This window comes from Cryptotermes secundus, unplaced genomic scaffold (genome assembly GCF_002891405.2).
Source record: "Cryptotermes secundus unplaced genomic scaffold, Csec_1.0 scaffold1755, whole genome shotgun sequence".
NCBI classification, from domain to species: domain Eukaryota; kingdom Metazoa; phylum Arthropoda; class Insecta; order Blattodea; family Kalotermitidae; genus Cryptotermes; species Cryptotermes secundus.
In genome coordinates this window covers 391486-412587 of record NW_019731237.1, presented here as the reverse complement: position 1 = coordinate 412587, position 21102 = coordinate 391486, and the positions used below count along the sequence as shown (strand labels likewise).

General features: G+C 40.1%; 1 protein-coding gene across 2 annotated transcripts in view; it reads right to left on the bottom strand.

Moving 5' to 3' along the window:
- LOC111866645 (H/ACA ribonucleoprotein complex subunit 4) overlaps positions 1-21102 on the bottom strand; it is an 83274-nt gene that overhangs the window by 7653 nt on the left and 54519 nt on the right. For both annotated transcript variants that reach the window (XM_023855789.2, XM_023855791.2), the window contains exons 9-12: positions 16164-16282; positions 11546-11649; positions 11423-11468; positions 4515-4652 (exon numbers count right to left, since the gene is read on the bottom strand). In XM_023855789.2, the coding sequence (XP_023711557.1) occupies positions 4515-4652; positions 11423-11468; positions 11546-11649; positions 16164-16282 (407 nt within the window). The remainder of the gene's footprint in view (positions 1-4514; positions 4653-11422; positions 11469-11545; positions 11650-16163; positions 16283-21102) is intronic.

Sequence of the window (21102 nt, the reverse complement as noted above, 5' to 3'; positions counted from 1 at the left end):
GGGGGGGGGGGGGCATACTCGCTTCTGCTGTGGGGCCTGGTCATCGACGATCTCCTGTGGGGACTTAATGATGTTGGGTATTATACAGTAGGATATGCTGATGACATAGCAATCCTCATAAATGGAAAATTCCTCTTGACCGCATCAGAGCATCTTCAAACAGCTCTGTACATGGTCCAACGATGGTGTGAAAGAATAAGTCTTTCCATCAATCGCAATAAGATGGTAATTATAACAGTTACTAGGAAGAGAAATATAAAGGGCCTTAAGGAACTGACTCTCTTCAATAAGACAATCCAGCTCTCTAGCAATGTCAAGTACCTTGGTCTAGAATTAGACAAGGGACATGGAAGAAGCAGCTGGACAAGGTCATTAACAAAGCCTATAAGGCTTTTTGGACATGCAGAAGCATGTTTGGTAAAACTTGGGGACTGCAGCCGCACGCTCTGCATTGGATATTTGTCACATGCTGGGTGTGTCACGTGACAAATAAATTCATGTGGGTCTCAGATTCAGTGAATCTTTACTGGACACTCACACACACTTTACAACTATTAGCACTTGCAGTATTACAATTACTGCTTACACAATATCTTGGCCAATACTTCTGTAGCTCTTTGTGTCTAGATTCCAACTATCTTCAGCGGCAGCTTCCTGAAAACTGAATTCTGTATCTCTTGGCATCTATCCTGAGACTGTCTGTGCGAATGCATTCAACCCCTTTTTATAACCTCGGCTGCTGCTATGCAAACGACCCTCTGTTGTCTATCACCAGGGATACGCTTTGTTGATACTGCAATACCTATGCAACGGCCAACTGTTGGGACTACAATACCACTACTGTCGCTACCTATGCAACGGTCTGTTCTAGAGTTACTATGGAAGTGTCTTCTGGATTCTGAACATGTGGCAATATATACTGCAGTTGTAAGACCCATAATTACATATGGCGCCACAGTATGGTGGCCCAGAGTTAAACTCAAGTCAAGCAAGGCAGAACTTAGCAAATTGCAAAGGTTGGCTTGCCTAGGTATCACAGGAGCAATTCAAACATATCCAACAGCTGCACTGGAGATACTCCTTGGACACTCCCCACTGCATCTACAGTTGGAGGCAGAGGCCAGGGCAGGAATCTACCGTCTCCAGTGCAGTGAACAACTGAAACCTAGATCCGATGGTTTCAGCCATTCATACATAACTCAGGGAATGAAATAAGAACCCATTACAAATGGGGTCTGACAAAATGATACTGAGACATGTATATGAAAAACCCTTCACAGTCAAATTTCCTAACAGGAGTGAATGGGAAGACTGGTTTCGGCCCAATAGAAAAGGGGGACTGATCTGGTATACAGATGGTTCCAAGATAAATAAGGGCACTGGAGCTGGTGTGTACTGCTATGGCACGAGGCAGAAACTTAGTTTCAGCCTTGGGGAGTACACAACAGTATTCAAGGCAGAAGTATATGCCATTATGGCATGTATTATGGAGAATTTAGATAGGAACTATAGAAATAGGAGCATCTACATTCTATCTGACAGCCAAGCTGCAGTTAAAGCGCTTTACAAACATCAGATCAATTCAAAATTGGTCTGGGATTGCCACCGAACCCTCATGGAACTGGCCAAACATAATAGGGTACAACTGATATGGGTGCTGGGGTATGAGGGTATTGCTGGAAACGAAATAAGCAGACCAATTAGCCAAGACTGGAGCTGAACATCCATTCATAGGACCTGAACCAGCCTGTGGCATCTCTATAGGAGTTGCCAGACAGGCAATCAGGGACTGGACAAACAAGAAACACAAGAAATACTGGGATCCTTAAATAGACTCAGGCAAGCAAAGGGACGCATACAAGGACCTTCTACTAAAAGAGCGAAGGAACTGTTAAAGTTAAACAGGAACCAGCTATGAAGGGTGGTAGGACTACTTACAGGACACTGTCACCTCAAACGACACCTGTTCAAACTGGGACTAAGTGATAGTCCCACTTGTGAGTGGAGTCAAGAAGAAAACAAAACAGCCACACATATCCTGTGTGAATGTGAGGCCTTAGCTTATTTAAGACTATGTCACTTGGGTCAATACTTCAAAGCCCCCACGTACAAAATCCTGCACTTCATTTGAAGCGCAGGATTGCTGAGGGTATAATCAAAAGGGGAAGCACAATAGACCACTGTAGGTCGCGATGCAAGGGCCGAGAAGGCCTACCCCTCATACATTCCTTCTTTCAAACCCAAATTTAAAAATACTAGTAATGTAGCAGTTTTTCCTATTGATTTTTTCAGCCTCTTTTTAACAATGGGATTTTTGGAGCAATTCAGTCAGAAACAAACAGGTATGCTAAACAACAAATAAACAAAGAGAAACACCACGTCTCTCTGAAACTAAAATCTGTATGTGCTCAGTGGAAAGAAGCATACAAGAAATACTACTGCTGGATCACAGGACGAATTCTTCATAGAAATTATGCAACAAGAGCTGGCATGTCTTAAGATTGATTCTTGGCAATCCTACATCTAAGTAATAGCGAGATCTCTAATCCCACAGGCCAGACAGACTATGACCCCTTGTACAAAGAGAATTCTACTCTGAATTCCTTGACTACAAAATATGAAAATATGTACATACTAGCAGAAAATCTTACAATTGGTGAGATCATATGTGCATTTAGAGATTGAATTTTCTTCTGTGTTCACATGAAACGAAAGCCTAACAAATATGGTATCCAAATATGTGAATTGTGTGAGGCAGAGTGGCTCTGTGTGCAACATGGAGGTATATACAAGTGAAGATCAAACAGACGGTGAATGTAATACAACATTCAGTGACTGCGTAAGCTGTTCAAAAACATGATGTATGCAGTGTACATGGACCAATTCCTTTCCAAGTCCAAAACTTTTTGTTCTCTTGTAATCTGCAAGTACAAAAGCAATAGGGACAGTCATGTTATACTGTAAAGAAATGCCTCAAATATTGTTTTCAAAAAAGTGATAAAAGAAGAAACCTGATGACACAGAGACAAACTCCTTGTAACCAAATGGTGCGATTCGCAAGCTGTTTAATTACTAACCAAAGCCCATGGTGATTGGATGGTTGAAACACCAGAATCAAGAGGAGCCCAATGAAAAGGCAAAACCAAATAGAGCTTTGACTATAGTAAGCATTAAACTGATGTCAATAAATGTTCCCAAAAAAGCGAAAAAAAAAAAGTAAAACTATCCCTGTAACAGGTCGTGAAGGCCCACAGGGTTGTGAGACGCTGAGGGTCGTACACTATCTAGACAATCAGCTCAAAGATGGTGGCAAGGTTGTCAGCCTCACGCACTGGCCGCGCTTTACTCCGCAAGAAAATTATTTAAATGTACCCAAATGTTATCTTATTAGTACTAAACAATATCAGAGATGTGGCAGAAGAAACTGTTTTTCTACCCTTTGATCTTGCACATGTAAAGTGATATAACAACCACAGGAACGAAGAAAGGAACGTTCTGCAGGCAGACTTGTAATCAGAGATCATTTTGCACATAGGATTCCCACAATAAGAAAAAAAAAAAGACAATTCCAGCATACATGTTAGGCTCGTGTGGACGGAGAGAAATGCCACACACCAAGTCCACTCAGAATTACACCATCTACTGCCAAAAGTGTGACACAGACCTCTGTCTCAGAGACTGCTTTGAGATTAATTTTAAAGTGAATTACTGGGGTCACTATTTTATAACAGACATTGCTGCAACACTTGGATATTTGAAAGTGTGAAACTGCAATCATTCAATTGTTGAACAAGTGTTTATAACATACGCATATGTGTGCATAAATAATTACTGTGTAAGTAAGTAAAGTAAAGCTATCCCTGTACCAGGCCGTGAAGGCCCATAGGGTTGTGAGACATTGAGGATCCCACACTATCTAGACAATCGGTTCAAAGATGGCAGTAAGGTTGTCAGCCTTACGCACCGGCCACGCTTTACTCCCCAGGAATTTTATTTAATTACCGTATTTACGCATGTATAGGCCGCGTGCGTGTATAGGCCGCAGCACAATTTTCAGACAGAAATTATAGAAAAAATAATTTTCTTGGAATATTATTTCAGGAGTAGAAATTATTCCGAAATTTGGCAAATATAATTTTTTTTAAATGAAGTGTGATTTCGAATATAAGCCGCACCCCAGTTTTCCTCTTGAATTTTTGGCAAAAAATGTGCGGCCTATACATGCGTAAATACGGTAATTCCTGGTACTCATTTCTGTTAGAGGCTGAGTAAACCCCAGGGCCTAGTGTGACTGGAAGGATTAGGTCAAATAATTACTCTGTATCAGTAAGAAATGTGAAAAATATGTAAGATTTGAAGCAAAAGAACCCTGTCTTCATGTTTATATAATAAAATCTACCCAAAAACAAAGTTACTTATTTTTAAAAATCCCTTTAAAACCACCGACACTGGGTAAGGTGAACGTTTAAATGGAACCAGGTTTGAAGCATTAAAAGAAATGTACACATGCTTACTTTTGCCTCCTCTTCTACTACTTCCATTCCTTCTGGCTCCTCCAATTCCTTTTTCTTTCTCTTCTTCTTCTTTTCTTTCTTGATAAGAGTGGTGCCCGGAGTGGGCGGTGAAGAGACTGGAGATGCACTCAACTTACGCTGTGCAACAGGAAGACATATCACATGCAAAAATTTCTGGAATACGCTGCTGTTTACTAAGGATGGCCAATCTCACACATTACATACAACTAACTCAACTAAGCCGTGCACTACCAGGCATGAATCCATTATAATGAAAAATGTCTCAACACTATAATAGTTAGCATAAAATTTAATACTGAAAAAAAAAACAGAAATCATACATTTATACATATGAAATAATTTACATGTGTAATCAGTAAATGTCCAGGTGTGCAAAATTATATAAAATATAATTTAAAACATGGTAAAACATGCACAAGAAATGAAAACTTAGGTACCTATAGCTGTATATATATGATTGGGGGGGGGAGACAAAATACTTCAATGTCTGTGAAATTTGTGTCATTTTACAGTACAGCTAATGCAGCAGATGGAAGGACCTTGCTGAAGACACTACAAAAGTATAAACCTACAGAGCAAAGAGTAAGATCACACCAAGTAGACAAGGAAAAGAAGTTCTATGGCTGGCAGAAGCATTAAAATTCCTAATTTGATTAGTTTATAAGTTCTCTGCCTTTTTAACGCAGTCAACTCTCTTGACAAGCTCTGTTCATCAACATTTGTATGGCCTTCAACTCTTCAGGACAAACTCTGGTTGTTGTGCACAGCTGTCCATTTCACTCACATATTTCACAGATGGCTCTTAAGTACACTACAGTGATGTACTGAATTGAGCATGGTGAATATACATTTATCTATGGAAAGGGGAATGAGAATCATGAATAAGGTACAGTTTTTTCTTACATAAGACAATCGTATCAACAGTTACGAGGGTGGAGTTTGTTAGTGATAGGATGTCATATGTAGTACCAACACGTTGCTGGTGTGGTGTCATTGCTCTGCAAGTTCATGCCCCAACAGAGGATAAAACTGATGACAGAAAGGACAGGTCCTACAAAGTACAACATGTAATTGATAAATTCACTAAATACCACACAAAAATTTTCAATGCCAAAGTAGGTAGGGAAGACATTCTCAAACCAAGAACTGGGAATGAGAGTTTACATTAAATCAATTATGACAGTGGAGTTACAGTAGTAAACTTTGCACATCCACAAATCTTGTTTTCAAAAGTACAATCTTCCCACGTCATAACATTCATAAATTTACATGGACATCTCTTGATGGAAAGACACAATCAAATGGACCATATTTTGATAGACAGCAGATGACAATCAAGTGTACTTGATGTCTGACTTTCAGACCAGCAAACTGTAATAGTGATCAGCTGGTGGCAGTAATAGTTAGGGAGAGACTGGCACTGAGTAAACAATGCACAGAGATCATATGGACAGGTTCAATCTCGATAAATTAAATGAGGTAGAGGGTAAAAAGCAGTATCGTGATGAAATCTCAAATAGGTTTGCAGCTTTGGGAAACTTAAGACGCTGAAGTGGATATTAATAGAGCTTGGGAAACTACTGGAAAGAATATAAAAATTTCAGCCAAAGAGAATCTAGGTTATTATGAACTGAATCATTATAAGCCACGGTTTGACAAAGGATGCTCAAAATTATTAGATCAAAGAAAGCAAGCCAAACTGCAGTGGTTACAGGATCCAAGTGAAATAAATGGGGAACAATATAAGACATGAAACCAACAGACATTTCTGAAATAAAGACCAAATTGATGAGCTTGCAAGAAACAGTAATAGTAAAAACACTAGAGACCCGTACAGATGAATAAGAGAGGTTACCAACCTAGAAGTAACTCAGTGAAGGATGAGAATAGTGATCTGCTTGCAGATTCCCACAGTATTCTGAATAGGTGAAAGAACTCCATTATTGAATGTGCACAGGGTCGTCAGTGATGCTAGGCAGATATAAATACATACAGCTGAACAATTAGTATCTAATTCTAGTCCTTCTGATGTTTAATTCATATTGCATGGTTAAAAAGGTATTGTAACATGGATGGCCACAGCATTGCTACATACCAGACGGGTAAGCACATGCAATACATGCTTGCAAGAACGGAATGAGGTTATGCAACCCGCTTCTAGGCAATGGCTTAGTACACAGACTTTCACACAGGCACAATGACATCACACTGCAACAGTACTATCACATGACTTGTTTTCTGTGCTGTCCATGTGGTGCCTATATAACGAATATCTGTTTAAGGTTAAGAGAGGGGGGGAGAGAGAGAGAGTGAGTGAGTGAGTGAGTGAGTGTGTGTGTGAGAGAGAGAGAGAGGGGTGTGTGTGTGTGTGTGTGCATGCGCATGTGTGTGTGTGTGTGTGTGTGTGTGTGTGTGTGTGTGGAGAGTTCAGGAGAGCTCAAGACAATTGAGAGACTAGTGCAGAGCGCTTACAAGAGAAGTGAATAGAAGACCTAACACATGTGTTATAACTGCAGTAATCTTGAATTTGTTACAATTATTTGTAGTTACAACTACTGAAGATCCAATCAACTGATTCAGCAATCCAAACCCACATCTTAGTCACCCAAAAACATGACAGGTAGTGATCAAATTGTGGCAGAAGTGATACAAACAGGAGGTGAAATATTGCGATCTGAGATCCATAAGCCCGTTAAATCTATTTGGAGTAAGGAAGAACTGCCTGATTGCTGAAAGGAGTCTATTATTGTATGAAGGCAAATCTTTGCAAGTCTCATCCCTTTTTTTTTCTTTTCAGCCACAATAATATACATACAGTTAAATCAAATTACAGGCAGTGTTCTAAGTACCTTTGACTACTTTTTCACATAGTCACCACGCCGGTTCAGCCATTTGTCCCATTGCACCACTAGTTTGGAGATGCCAATGTTGTAGAATTCAGCCGGTTGAGCTCGGAACCACCACAGGACACCCGTTTTTGTCGTCGTCGGAAATGAACCTCTGGCCTGACACAAACTTCTTCAGTGGAGTGAACATGTGGTAATCACTGGGGGCAAGGTCTGGACTATACGGTGCATGCTCCATAATCTCCCATCCGAATGACTGCAGTTGTGCCTGGGGATTCTCCTGGATGATGTGACAACACCAGGCCTTGTGGAAAACAGGACTGGCGCCCAGTGATTACCACATGTTAGATCCACTGAAGAAGTTGCTGGCAGGCCAGAGGTTCATTTCTGATGACACGAAAACCGCTGTCCAGTGGTGGTTCCGAGCTCAACCAGCCGAATTCTACAACAGCGGCATCTACAAACTAGAGGTGCGATGGTACAAATACCTGAACCGGGGTGGTGACTATGTGGAAAAATAGTCAAAGGTACTTAGAACACTGTCTGTATTTTTATTTCCCTGTATGTGTATTATTGCAGCTGAAAAAAAATGGGAGCAAAGACTTTTCGGTTTGCCCTCATATCAATTCACAAGAAGGGTGATAAAACTGACTGTAGTAATTATCATTGGGATATCACTGTCATACACTTCATACAGAATTGTTTCTAATATCCTCCTCTCAAGGTCAATTACATCAATTATTGGGGATCAGTGTGGGTTTTGACATAATAGCATTTTAGAATATGACAGTAGGAAGGTCCAGGAAAACCAGGTGGGACTGAAATTAACTGGGACAAATCGGCTGCTGGTCTATCTTTTTTTTTTTAATGATAGTTGGGTGGGACTAAGTCCCTTGTACTGTGGCCACTTCTGGCCTATTGCACCAGCCCCAGATGATAGGCGAGGGTGATTGTGGAGCAACCGGTGGAATGAAGATTGGGAGGGGAAACCGAAGTACTCAGAGAAAACCTGCCCCAGAGCCACTTTGTCCACCACAAACCCCACTTGTCCAGACCCAAGATCGAACGCGGGGCGCCATGGTGGGAAGCCAGCGACTAACTACTTGAGCTATGGCGTGGTCAAGCTGCTGGTCTATGCTGATTATGTGAATCTATTGGGTGATAATATAGATACCATAAAGAAAAACCCATAAACTTTCATTGATCCTAGAAAAATAAGTACACATGTTGCTGTCTGGCCACCAGAATGCAGGGCAAACTCATGACAATGATGGCTAGCAGATGCTTTGGATATGTGGCACAGTTCAAATATTAAGGAATGACAGTAACAAATCAAAGTTTCAATCAGGAGGAAATTAAGAGGAAGCTGAATTTGGGCAATGCTTACTACCATATGTCTCACACATAAAAACAAAAAAATTAGAATATACATAATTATAATTATGCCATGGTTCTGTACGGGTGTTAAACTTGGTCTCTGATATTAAGGGGGGAACATAGGCTGAGGGTGTCGAGAAAATTTGGGCCAAAGAGAGGAAGTGATGGAAGATTTGAGAAAACTGCACAATGAGGAGCTCTGTAACTTGTACTCTTTGTCAAATATAATTAAAATGACCAAGTCAAGGAGGATCAGATGGGGAAGCCGGAAGGAAAAAGACCACTAGGAAGACCAAGACATAGGTAGGTGGATAATATTATAGACAGTGTCACATGACTTCGAACAAGGCCCCGCACTCCTAGTCAAATCCCGCACATAGCTTGTGGTGGGAGGAGTTTCTTAACACTTGTTCTTCCACTTTCACTGACCCCTCGTCTTTCATTGTAACTACCCTATTCTCTTTTCGAAGAACATATTACAATAATACAAATATATTGTCACTCGTCATGCAAAGAAAAATACGTTTAATGTCTATTACTAATTTATACTTTGAAACTTAAAATGTAATAGCCAAATGTAATGAAGAAAAGAATTTAGCCATTCGTCATGGAAATACATGTAGAATTAACTAGTGTGTCCATGTTATGAAATGTAATCCATATCGTGAAAATTAAAACTGGTCATACCGCGTATCTCTTATTTACTCATCATCTTCATCTGACATTTCACTTTCCTCACTATCTGATGTGATGCTTATATTGTATGTCCTGGTGTCGATATCCACTTCCGTTGCAAAGTACTGGTCCTCTCGATTTTCCACTCTATTGCAATATTCTGCCCAGTCTTCAGCGGAAATGGAATTAAATTTCTCCTCTGCTAGATGCATTGCATCGCCCAACTTAAATGTCACGTTCCTTTGGCCCACCCAATTTTTAACGGTGCCCCACACCATCTCAATAGGGTTAAGGTCTGGATAAAGTGGGAGACGTATCACAGTGTCCAGCAGCAGCACAAACAGTGTCTAGTATATATTCTTTATTATCTGACTTGTGTTTTTTTATTATTTCGTACAGGTCTGGTTTCAGTTCCGAAGCCGGATACAAAATGTTCCGTTCTGCCAACTACTGTTTCCTTTCACCTACTTTGGTATTTGAAATTGGCGCTCTGTTTACTTCAATATTATGGTAACTTGCATTGTCAATTATGATCACCATTCTTGGAGGCAAGTTTGGAATTAATTTTTCCTGGATCCACTTCTCAAAGTTTCCAGAATTCATCTCGTGGTGGTAGTTTCCCGTTTTTCTGCCTGACTTAAACATAAGCAAAGCTTTCTCCACAAAACCTTGCTTACCACCACCATGTACAATAATTACTCATGGACCTTTGGCAACAGGAGAGGAGAGTTGTTTTGTTTAGAGAGTCATCCCAGGAGTATGATGATCTGTGGCTACTGGCTACTGTGCAAGTATGTTTCATCGACATACACAATAGGCCGACCTTCTCTGCGATATTGCCTGATTGTCCTCAGATAATGCAGGCATTTAGAATGGGTGTTATGCCTTTCAATCAATGTTTTTATATTATCCCTCATCCTTCTCCAACAAAAACCAAGGCGGTGAACAATTCTCCTGCAACTAGGAAGACTTCCTTCAAATTTTAGGTCTCTTACCATTTTATTGTGAAGTTTGGGCATGGTAACTCTTTCGCCCTCTGTTTTATGAAAGTCACAGATCTCTCTTCTGGTGGCGTCTTCCATAAACTGATCACTTTCCGTTACGGGTTTCTCCTTCTTACGTTTCTTGGTCGATGAGTCAAAGGAAGCACCCTCTTCTAAGCTCTCTTCTTTTCGAATAATTTCATTCAGTGCAGTACGGCCAAACAACTGGTCGCCTGTCACTTCTCACACCCTCGAACCCACCACCTTGTCTGAAATTTTTCTTCTGCGCATTCAAGGTTACTCTTGGCCTTCTTCGAAGTTACGTGACACTTGCTATAAAATTGATCTTAAAGGGCTACGATAGGGTCGTATGGACTGGACTGACCTGGTTCAAGATGTGGATCAGTAAGGGGGGGGGGCTCTTGTAAACTTGGTAATGAAACTTGAGGTTCCATAAAATCCTGGGAAGTTCCTGAGTAGCTGCACAACTGGTGGCTTCTTGAGAAGGGCTCAGCTCCATAAAGTTAGTTAGATATTACTTGTTACTGTGACACTTTACATTAATTTTGTTTCCCAATAATTTATCGTGAATGACAGTGACAAACAAAACAGTGCAATAATAAAACACTCACAGCAACCACAAAACAAACTCAACTGCAGTTACTGACACAGAACGGCTGAATCAAGAAGACACATGATCCAACATGTGCTAGGTTATCAATGTTTGCAACGGCTACATAGGAAAATCACTCTATTTAATTGTCAGATCCCATATCTTATCTTCCATATTTCACTTAAATTAGGTTTCTTTCAATAAAGTATTCTCTTCACAGCCTTCAGGTATTCAAAGTAATGATATTTCTCAAATTAAGAGACTACATTTAACAATCACATCACACAATTAATAAAATGATGGTTTCATAGATCTCAATCCTTTGGGGTGAGGAAAGCAGACAAGACCCATGCTCATCATTCTGTAAAAGTTCAGTGGTATTTAGCTCCATACCTTGCGTGACTGTTCTTCTTCCTGTTCATCCTTCTCTGTGTGAACACTGCAACAAACAACTTGATTACCATGTGCAAATGATTCAGTAACATAATATCCACATGATTCAACCGTGAGACCTACCTATAATCAACATAGCCAGTCAGCCACGAACTTGGTGTCCGTTCATTTGGTTTGCCAAATTTATCCAGCAAGCCTTGTTTGATCAGTACCTTTTTTGCAGATGCCTGGAAGCACAATCATCATGATAGAAGATTCACCCCTGCTACTGTGATGGTGTAAAGCCACCATACTAAAGCACATGAAAATTGCAGACATGCAATTCTGAGCAATGATGCTGTGTCCCACCTGACTTAAAATAACCCAGTTCTTGCCTAAAAATGGAAAGAATGTTCTTCTGCAAAATGTAATTCTAGGAAGCACATGAAATTAGACAATACTGAACATTTCAGCAGCAGTGTATCAAGATCTCAGAGGTTTCACATGAGGTTCTTCTCATTGAAAAGGGAGAAAAACCTCAACATAGGTGAAACTCTAGTGAAGCCTTGCATTTTACATGCTGCAAAAATTGTGCTTGGAGAATCAAACAAGGATAAACTCAAGATAATATCTCTCTCCCATTCCACAATGAAGCACCTAACTGATGCACTGGCTCAAGATATAAAACTTCAAAGTTCTAGAAGAGATCAAATCATCACCATATTTTGCTATGAACTATGAAGATGAGCGAAACTGTGCTCCACTACTTGACTATGCACGTCATATGTGTAATAAAAGCAGCAAAAAAAAAAATGCAAATTTCTCAACCTTAAAAGACAACTACAACAGCAGATAACATATCTCAAGCTCTGCAATGGGAAAAACTGTTGGAGCAGGCACTGGTTGCATGGTCAGGATTTCTGTCAACAGTCAAAGCATGTCACCATGCACTGCATTATTCACTGCCAAGCATTGAGAAGTTGTCAACCATGCGTTAAATTTGAGACTGTCTACCGTGTTGTGTGAACTGGAAGCCAAAAACAAAATTCTGCTATATCAGACTGAAGTTTGTTGGCTATCAAAGGGAATTAAGCTTGGCCATCTCTGGGAGATGAAGAAAGAGGCAGCTTTATTCACTGAATATGTGAAAAAAGAACAACTGCTAGAAGCTTTTAAAAAATGTCAAGTTCAGTTCGGTTTGGCATCTTTCAGATTTATTTGAAACTCTGAACTCAAGGAAACTCGCTGAGACGAACACCACCATTGTAAGTTGTGACTCTCTTCTAGCTTTTATGGCAAAACTATATCTACGGAACCAGCCAAGTTCATATGAGGAATTTCACATCTTTTCCACAATTCAATGAAGCTGTCAAGGATAAGAGTCCTGAGAATGATCTGAATGAAAGCACTGAATCTCATCTCATGGTGATGAATTCCAGAGATACTTTGAGACATAGTATCAGAAAATCCTCTTTGGAAACTGATGAAAAATCTTTTGCCTTTGAAGTTAAGTTCTTGCCAGAGGCCATCCAAGAAGAGCTTTTGGAATTAAAATTTGACACAACCACACAAAACAACTTCCATCACTTAACTTGGTCAAATGTTGATTGAAACACATTCCTGCCCACAGGTAGGCAAGCTCACCTTCATCCACCTGTCTGCATAAGTGTGGATTTTCTGTATTTTCATTGATCAAAACAAGCACTGCAACATACTTGATGTTGAAAGTGACTTGCACTGTGCTGTCCCTCACAACAAAGTATCTCAAAACCTGTAGTAAACATGCAGCATTGGTGTTTACACCGAAAATGTTTGAGGCAAACTAAAATGTGAATTTCAATCTGTTTCATTATTTTTTAAAGTAAAAATTATTTTCAGTTTATGTAAAAACATTATTCCTTGATGTAAGATTAACACTTCGCAGACCAGTGATTTAAATATTTAAATCACCCTGGGGACCGGCATTTTTAAACATACTACCCTAACTTGTGCACTGTTCACTTTAAAAATTAATATAAAATCTCCTAATTAATTTTTTGAACTAAAATTTTTGGAGAACACTTACCAATGTTCCTAGAAGTGCTTGAGGGTGTGATATTTCTGGAAACTTTCCCCTTTGTGAAATGGCATTACCCAGAACTTGCAAATGTAGACATACTCCTTTTTTTGTGAACTGTGCAAACATGGCATTGCCTAGAAGTATTCTCCCCCTTAGAATGTTCACTCTTCACAATTTTCATGAGTGTATTTTACTGACCGCTAACTAAACATTCAAGAGACTTATCATGCATCTGCAGGTGGTTGCGTGCAATGTAGGTGGCGCCAGAGTGATGTATAGTGTGTTGCAACATATTGTGTTCTAATAGCCTGTTAACACGCGCACAGTCCGCCATGTTTAAAAGTGAAAGACCTTTTAAAGGGTGCGGGGTCCGCAAAGTGTTAAGTTTGCAAATACAAACTGAAATTAGATTCATTTTTAATTTTCATATACAATTATTATGCTGTACTTCAATGTGGGGAGGGGTGTGTGTGTGTGTGTGTGTGTAAAGTTTTGTATAGACTGTAAGGGGGACACTAGGTTTAAAATGTTGACAACCAATGCTCTATGCCATGCATGTCCAACTTCAAACAGGTTGTGATCAACTTTTTAGTGTCAAAACTGCCAGTGATCTACCACCCCCTCCTATCGCTGTACCTCGCTTTAAGCAAAAATATTGGTAAAAATAACATGACACATGATCTTTGTTGTAAAAGCAACATACATTGAAAGTACACACTACTTTAACACGTAATTTCCCTTCAAAATCTGAATATAATCATACTATATTACAAGTGAATTTCCACTCTTTCCACGTATAATTTCCTTATAGGCCTATGAGACTGACCAAAAATTGTCCTGCAATCGACGCGTTGGACATGCCTGCTCTATACAAGATGGTTCAAATATGACCGAGACTGATTTGTGTGTAAACAAGCCGCACTGTGCAACAGCTGTGCGACCTTGAGAGAGTGACACCAGAACCTCCACCAGAACCTCCTGTTTGGGTTAGAACCTGTTCAGTCCTGTCTGGGAATTGCTAGAATGATGAGCGAACAGAAGGTACCGCGGAGCGTGGAACAACACACTGTGATCAAATTCCTCGTTGGAGAAAACGTCCCGTCCGCTGAAATTCACCACTGACTCCAACAACAGTATGGGGAAAAGTGTCTCTCACAGACCCGTGTGTTTGAGTGGTGTAAGTGCTTCAGAGAGGGCAGAGAGCACTTGGAGAATGAACCGCATGACTGTCGGCTGTGAACATCCATCACCAAGCCAAACACTGATCGTGCAGACGCGCTTATTCGAGAGAATAGGCGCATCATTATCAAGGAACTTGGAGCAATGCTGTCCATCAGTGTTGGTAGTGTAGAAGACATCGTGAAATACCACCTGCACTATCAAAAGGTGAATGCACGGTGGATACCACACACTTTGATGGACATGAACAAAATGGTGTGCATGCAAGCTGCCAGTCACCTCCTACAGCTGTTTGAAGATGAAGGTGATGCATTTTTGAAGTCTATAGTGACCACCGATGAAACGTGGGTGCACTACTTCATTCCCGAGTCCCAGCAGTTATCACGGACGTGGCAGCATACCAGTTCTCCCGAACCCAAGAGAGCTCGGAGGAGCCATTCAGCAGGAAAAGGGATGGCGACGTTCTTCTGGGACTGGCAGGGAGTAATCCACGTAGACTTCCTGACAGATGCCAGAACAGTCAATGCAGCTTATTACTCAGACTTTCTGGCAACAGATGTGAAGGAAAAGGTCCAATCCAAGCAGAAGACAGATGGAAAGCGGGTACCCTTCCTTCAAGACAATGCACGCCCCCATATGGTCAAAACAATGGAAACCCTCCAGAAATTGAAATGAAACCTTCTGACACATCCACCATACAGTCCCGATTTGGCCCCAAGTGATTTCTACCTGTTCGGAAGGTTCAAATCAGATTTGCAAGGAATGCGGTTTGTGGACGCTGCCACCGTCATCCAGACTGTTTGGGAATGGATACGCCGCCAACCACAAGCCTTTTTTGAAAAGGGCATCAGGATGCTTCCACAACCTTGGAAAAAATATGTTGACTCCGGAGGGTAGTACGTTGAAGACTGACATGTGCAAGTAAGTGTTTGGCAATTATGGTTAAAAAAAAAATCAGTCCGGGTCATATTTGAACCACCTTGTACAATATAATTTCTTTGTTTCCCAGATTCAAAGACTCTGTTCTTTAAAACTTTGAACACAGACATACTCTTACGACATAGAACTTCTGGATTGTTTTTCAGTCATTAAATTTACTCAATTGTATTTCATCGATTACTGGGATACATCGATGTAGCTTTCAATACAGTATATCAACCTGTGATCACATATTATTCACTCGTCACACATGCTCTGGACAGTACCATAAAGACTACAATCAGAGGCACTGCACAATAACTACTTACATTACAGTATCATAAACAACAGCTCCACATGCAAATCTCCTATACCACTTCAGTAAGCAAGCAGCAAGTTTACAGTAATGTTTCCTCTCCCCAAGAAGATGAAGATACAAGATATTTATACTAGTATTTTCAATGTAATACAAGTTTCTTGTGAAAAATGAAATTAAAATCATTACAGATGACACAAAACTGTCAATCACAAATGAAGAAAGTCTACTTCACACCGCATGCAATGTAGGCCATTCTCTCCAGGTATAGATAACAGCATAATCTATACCTTGGGTCCCAAGCCCCACTTCCTGGGATATGTGTCCCGATCCATGATTACACGTTTGATCTTAGCGACGATACCATGGTCACAGCCGGCTATTGTGGCAGTTGTCATGAGTGCAATGGCTGAAATACATAGATATGTTTTAGCTTTCAAGAAGAAGCTATGATGATTGACAATTCTTTCAACTTCTACATACCTAAACACACCAGCAAAAGCTCAAATATCAATATATCTGTATATTCACCTGGCGTATAAATATTAGTGTAACTTCTAGAGGGATATCATAAAAGATACTTTAGGATGGGTGGGCATCAATTGGCTTCATCTGGTGCAGAACTGGAACTAGTAGTCAGCTCTTGCGAACATAATGATGAACCTTTGGGCGCCATAAGATATTGTCAATTTCTTGACTAGCTAAGCAACTATTAGCACTTCAAAAAAGATTCAGTTCCATGGAGTTAGCTGTGTTTATTACACTAAATTAAAGTTGTCCCTGTGCTTAATTAATTAAGCATAACAACATGAAGATGTATGTAGAGTGGAGGTATCGCTCAACCATTCTTGACCTTGGCACTAGGAGGAAGTGGGTGGTAAGCTTCACACCCCAGCTACTTCACCCCTAAGAACTGAATAGAAACTATGTACAAACCATGTATAGAAATGGGAATGTTAGCAATACAGTTCGGTAATGGTGTGTGGAAACAAGTAGTATGTGCTGTAATAAATAAATAAATTAAAGTATTGTTGTTGCATTGATGGTAAAAATTGTAAATGTTCAATGCTCGATGTAGTGCACTGGAATTCTCAAAGCCATCTTCCTGGGTAACACAGAAAAGAGCGAACACTATCTGAAACTTCAAGATCATTTTGTTCAAATCAAGGCATGGCAATTAATGTGAATAAACACTTTTCCAACAAGATGTGGGATACAAGGTGTGGCAATTAAATTCCCCAGATAGCCCTGTGGAAGCAAAATTTGCTTACCTTTGCACTAGTGGCTGCTGCTGCCTTCGAAATAGTTTCCTTGTGAAGCTATGCACTTTGTGAAAAGATGATGCCACTGCCAGAAACAGTCTTGAAAATCGTTTTCCAAAATACCTCTCAGTAACACTGTCACATTGTGTTGGATGTCAGGAATGTCAGAAAATCTTTGTCCCTTCAGGGCATTTTTTAATTCTGGAAAGAGCCAAAATCGCAAGGGGCTAGGCCAGGTGAATAAGGTGATGGTTCATTTTTGTAATGATTTTCTTAGCCAGGAGCTTATGAAATCTTAATGCATCATGCACAGGGGCACTGTCATGGTGGAGAATCCACTTGTCAGGCCACAGTTTGAGTCTTTTCCTCCAAAGAGATTCCCATAACCTTGTCAGCACTTCCAAATAACACTGTTGATTCACCGTTTGTCCTCGTGCAATGAATTCACAGTGAACTATCCCCTCATGATCAAAGAAACACACAAGCATGGTCTTGAACTGCAAGTGAGACATGAGTGCTTCTTTGCAGGTGAGGTGAATTCTGTGTCTTCCACTGCATATGGTTCACAATTTGTCCACATCTGCATCTGTCCTTTGCAATTTTGGCTGCCCATTTCTTGGGTCAACTTGCACATCCTCTTGTCCTACCTTGAACCTCCTATGCCACTTGAAAACACTCAATTTCTTAATAGCATATCCACCTTAAGTCACTCTTAATAGAGCTAACGTTTCACAAGCACATTTACCAATCTTCACACAAAACATGATGTTTATCCGCTGATCCAGATTCTTGTCACTCATTTTTCCGCCAACAGTATACCACGGACTCGTACTACTTCCTCTGTTGGTTGGGAACGGACAACTCATTTGGTCTGTGGCTCATGTAAATGCAAGTTCGAACATGTCCAAATACGCTTGGGTCCATGAGTTTGCCTGACTCAACACCCCAGCAACACACTGCGGCCATTCCAGGAATTAAATTGTCAGACCTTGTACATTTCCTCAGGGAGCAATTTCATGACAAGGTCATTTCTAGCATCCTGGATCATTTGGATTGGATATTCTTGGCCCACATACAATGTTTCTGGCATAAAAATTTACTAGATAAAATGATTCCCTGTGTAAGAAATTAGAATTCTGAAGTACTGCCAAAACTCCCATAACGATATTGTAATGTGGACGGCGCAAGAGGAAGTAGGGGTCACATGGACTCTATGTTTCCGCGAGTGACATCACATACCATCACACCTTCCATCATTATGCAATGCTTGGTAAACACCCCTCACCCCTAGGCTGTGATGTCACACAACAGGGGAGGCCATGCAGCGACTGTTGCTAGGCAATCTGTAAACATGACGTCACACAACAGTGGTACCTATCACATAACTGTTTTCTGTGTGGTCAGTGCAGAAGCTACATAATGAGGAGTATTTGTCAGTGATGAGCCAGTTACTAGTATTGAGTATGATTATTCAGAATGAGTATGAGTTACAAGTATTAGAGTGTTCATCGAAGACAGTGGAAGTTGCGAGATGAAAGCTTTGATTCAGGCAGTAATTGTGAAACTGTGAACTGTGCAAGTGTAAGAACAAGTGTTCAATAAATTCACTAACATCCAAAATGGCGTAAAGTTATTTGTCATGTGGCATAGGAAACACGTGACAACATATTAAATTTTCCCACACATAAAAGTCTGGTGCAAAAATTTTCCCACTTCATACATTCATATTCTTATGAATGTGTTACAAAAAATTCCCATTTAATATGCTTAAAATAGTAATGATGAATTGCAGACACTTTACAAATTTGTTCATAATATGTTCAAAAAGGCTTCACAACCACTATCCATTTCTTGGTAGCCAAACTGCACCACAGTTAACAATCAAATGCAGAACACTTCATAACTTGCATGAACCAACTGACTGTCCATTTTAATAAGAACAAGGAACTGTTAACTATATGTCAATGACATGCAAATGATTAGCATGGGTAGATACTAAACTGTCCACACTGTGCAAGAAATATCTTACTTAGAAACACTGGCCCTTCTGATCTGAATATTTGGTGTTGAAAATCAGTCCTGCCATTTCTCAAAGTTTCACGAAACACAACTGGAAAGCGTGTACACCATAATATAGGACATAATATTACCAAGAGCATTCTCTGAGATATGGTAAGTTTACTTAAAAATGGAAAAAGTAAAATGCAAGCTAGTGACAGTCTCACATATGAAGTTTCAACAGATTCTGTGGAAGGGTTTATGGGATACATGGAAAATATCTTGTATGGCCTTAACCCTTTCACTGCTAGTACATTAAGTAACTCTTTTATAAATAATTTAAGTATGAAAATTTGTCATAAATTGTAACTAATCTTACCTCAGACAGGGAAAAGGTAGCAGAAGTTGAAAAAATGTTGAATTATTCAGTATTTTTCACAGGGGAAAAGTCCATTAAATCAGGGTTGTCCAAGATGGCCAAAAAAGTACATAATTCTCTATCGTAGTCTCATCACTATGTCACATGTTGACCAAAGTCCACAACTTTATTTAAAACTATTACAAAAAGCACAGAGCACTACATGAAGCCATTTTTAACAGCCCTGTGAAATACCCGCGTCACATGACCACGGAGCACGTGCCTCACTGTGCAGATGCAACCTCTTACATTTCTTAAGCTAGAGGGCAGAAGAATGCAGCCATTGAAATGAATGATGCTTCATTATGTTCCCAATAGATAACTCTATGCACCCATCAAGTTTGAATGAGATTGGTGCAAAAAACCTGAGATTTGAAACTCTAAAGTCGCAATACAGGTTTTGTCGAACCCGGCAAGGATGCCATGTTTTTCAGAGACCGCAGCAGTGTTAGGGTTAAGTAAACTAGGATTTCTTTATAATTAAAAAAAATAACTCTGTGGCTTTAGTGCACAAACGAACTACACTGACCAAGCTGTCAGTGAAGTTAGTGCCAATTTTAGGGGATAGAGGGTGTCACATGGTCAGTGAAACGAATCCCCACAGCCATTAATTTCGGTTTTCTCTAATCAACATGCTGAAGATCATGACTGCATGACAATTTGTGGCAGGCATTTACCATGTCAAATTACAAAAAAATTATTCCTGGGATATATGAAAAAGTCCTTTTACAGTCTTATGTAAACTTAGGCATATTGTGAATCAATACGGCTGAAAATCAGAACTGCCCGACAGCTTTTAGTAAAACTCTCCAATATTAAATTTCATGAATCTCTATCAAACAGTATAGGCATTAACACTAGTGATTCATCAACAGAGACAGACAAGAACTCCACATAAGACATTCTTTCTAACAGTCTGTGGCCTGTGAACAATATAATTTATATATTACTGTGGAAATATAATACCACAAGAACCTTCCATTAATTAACATAAGGCTGGAAAGGGTTAACATAATGATAAAATGGACATGCAGCTCAAATGCAAGACACATGAAATACGTGGTGCAATCCAAAAGTTCCCGAAATATATTAATAAAAACTATTACATCTTACCTAGATTTTAATCTGCACCATCACCTTCAAACTAGTCCCCTTGGGAGCACATACACCGATCCCAGCATTTCTGCCACTTTTCAAATGCATCCTGGAAGTCTTTCTTTGTTAGGGTGTTTAGTACCGTCTGCGTTTCCGCTTGAATTTCCTCAACTGTATCAAATCTTCGCCCCTTCAACTTGATTTTCATCTTGGGGAAGAGAAAGAAGTCGCATGGAGCTAAGTCTGGCGAGTACGGTGGGTGGGGAACAACTGCCATCTTGTTTATAGCCAAAAATTCCTGCACAATGTAAGCCGTATGCGGTCGTGCGTTGCCATGGTGGAGTACCCAGTCGTTTGTGCGCCACTTCTCTGGACGTTTTCTCCTCATGTTCTCCCTCAAACGCCGTAGAACTTCGCGATAGAACTCTTTATTGACTGTCTGACCAGGAGGGACGA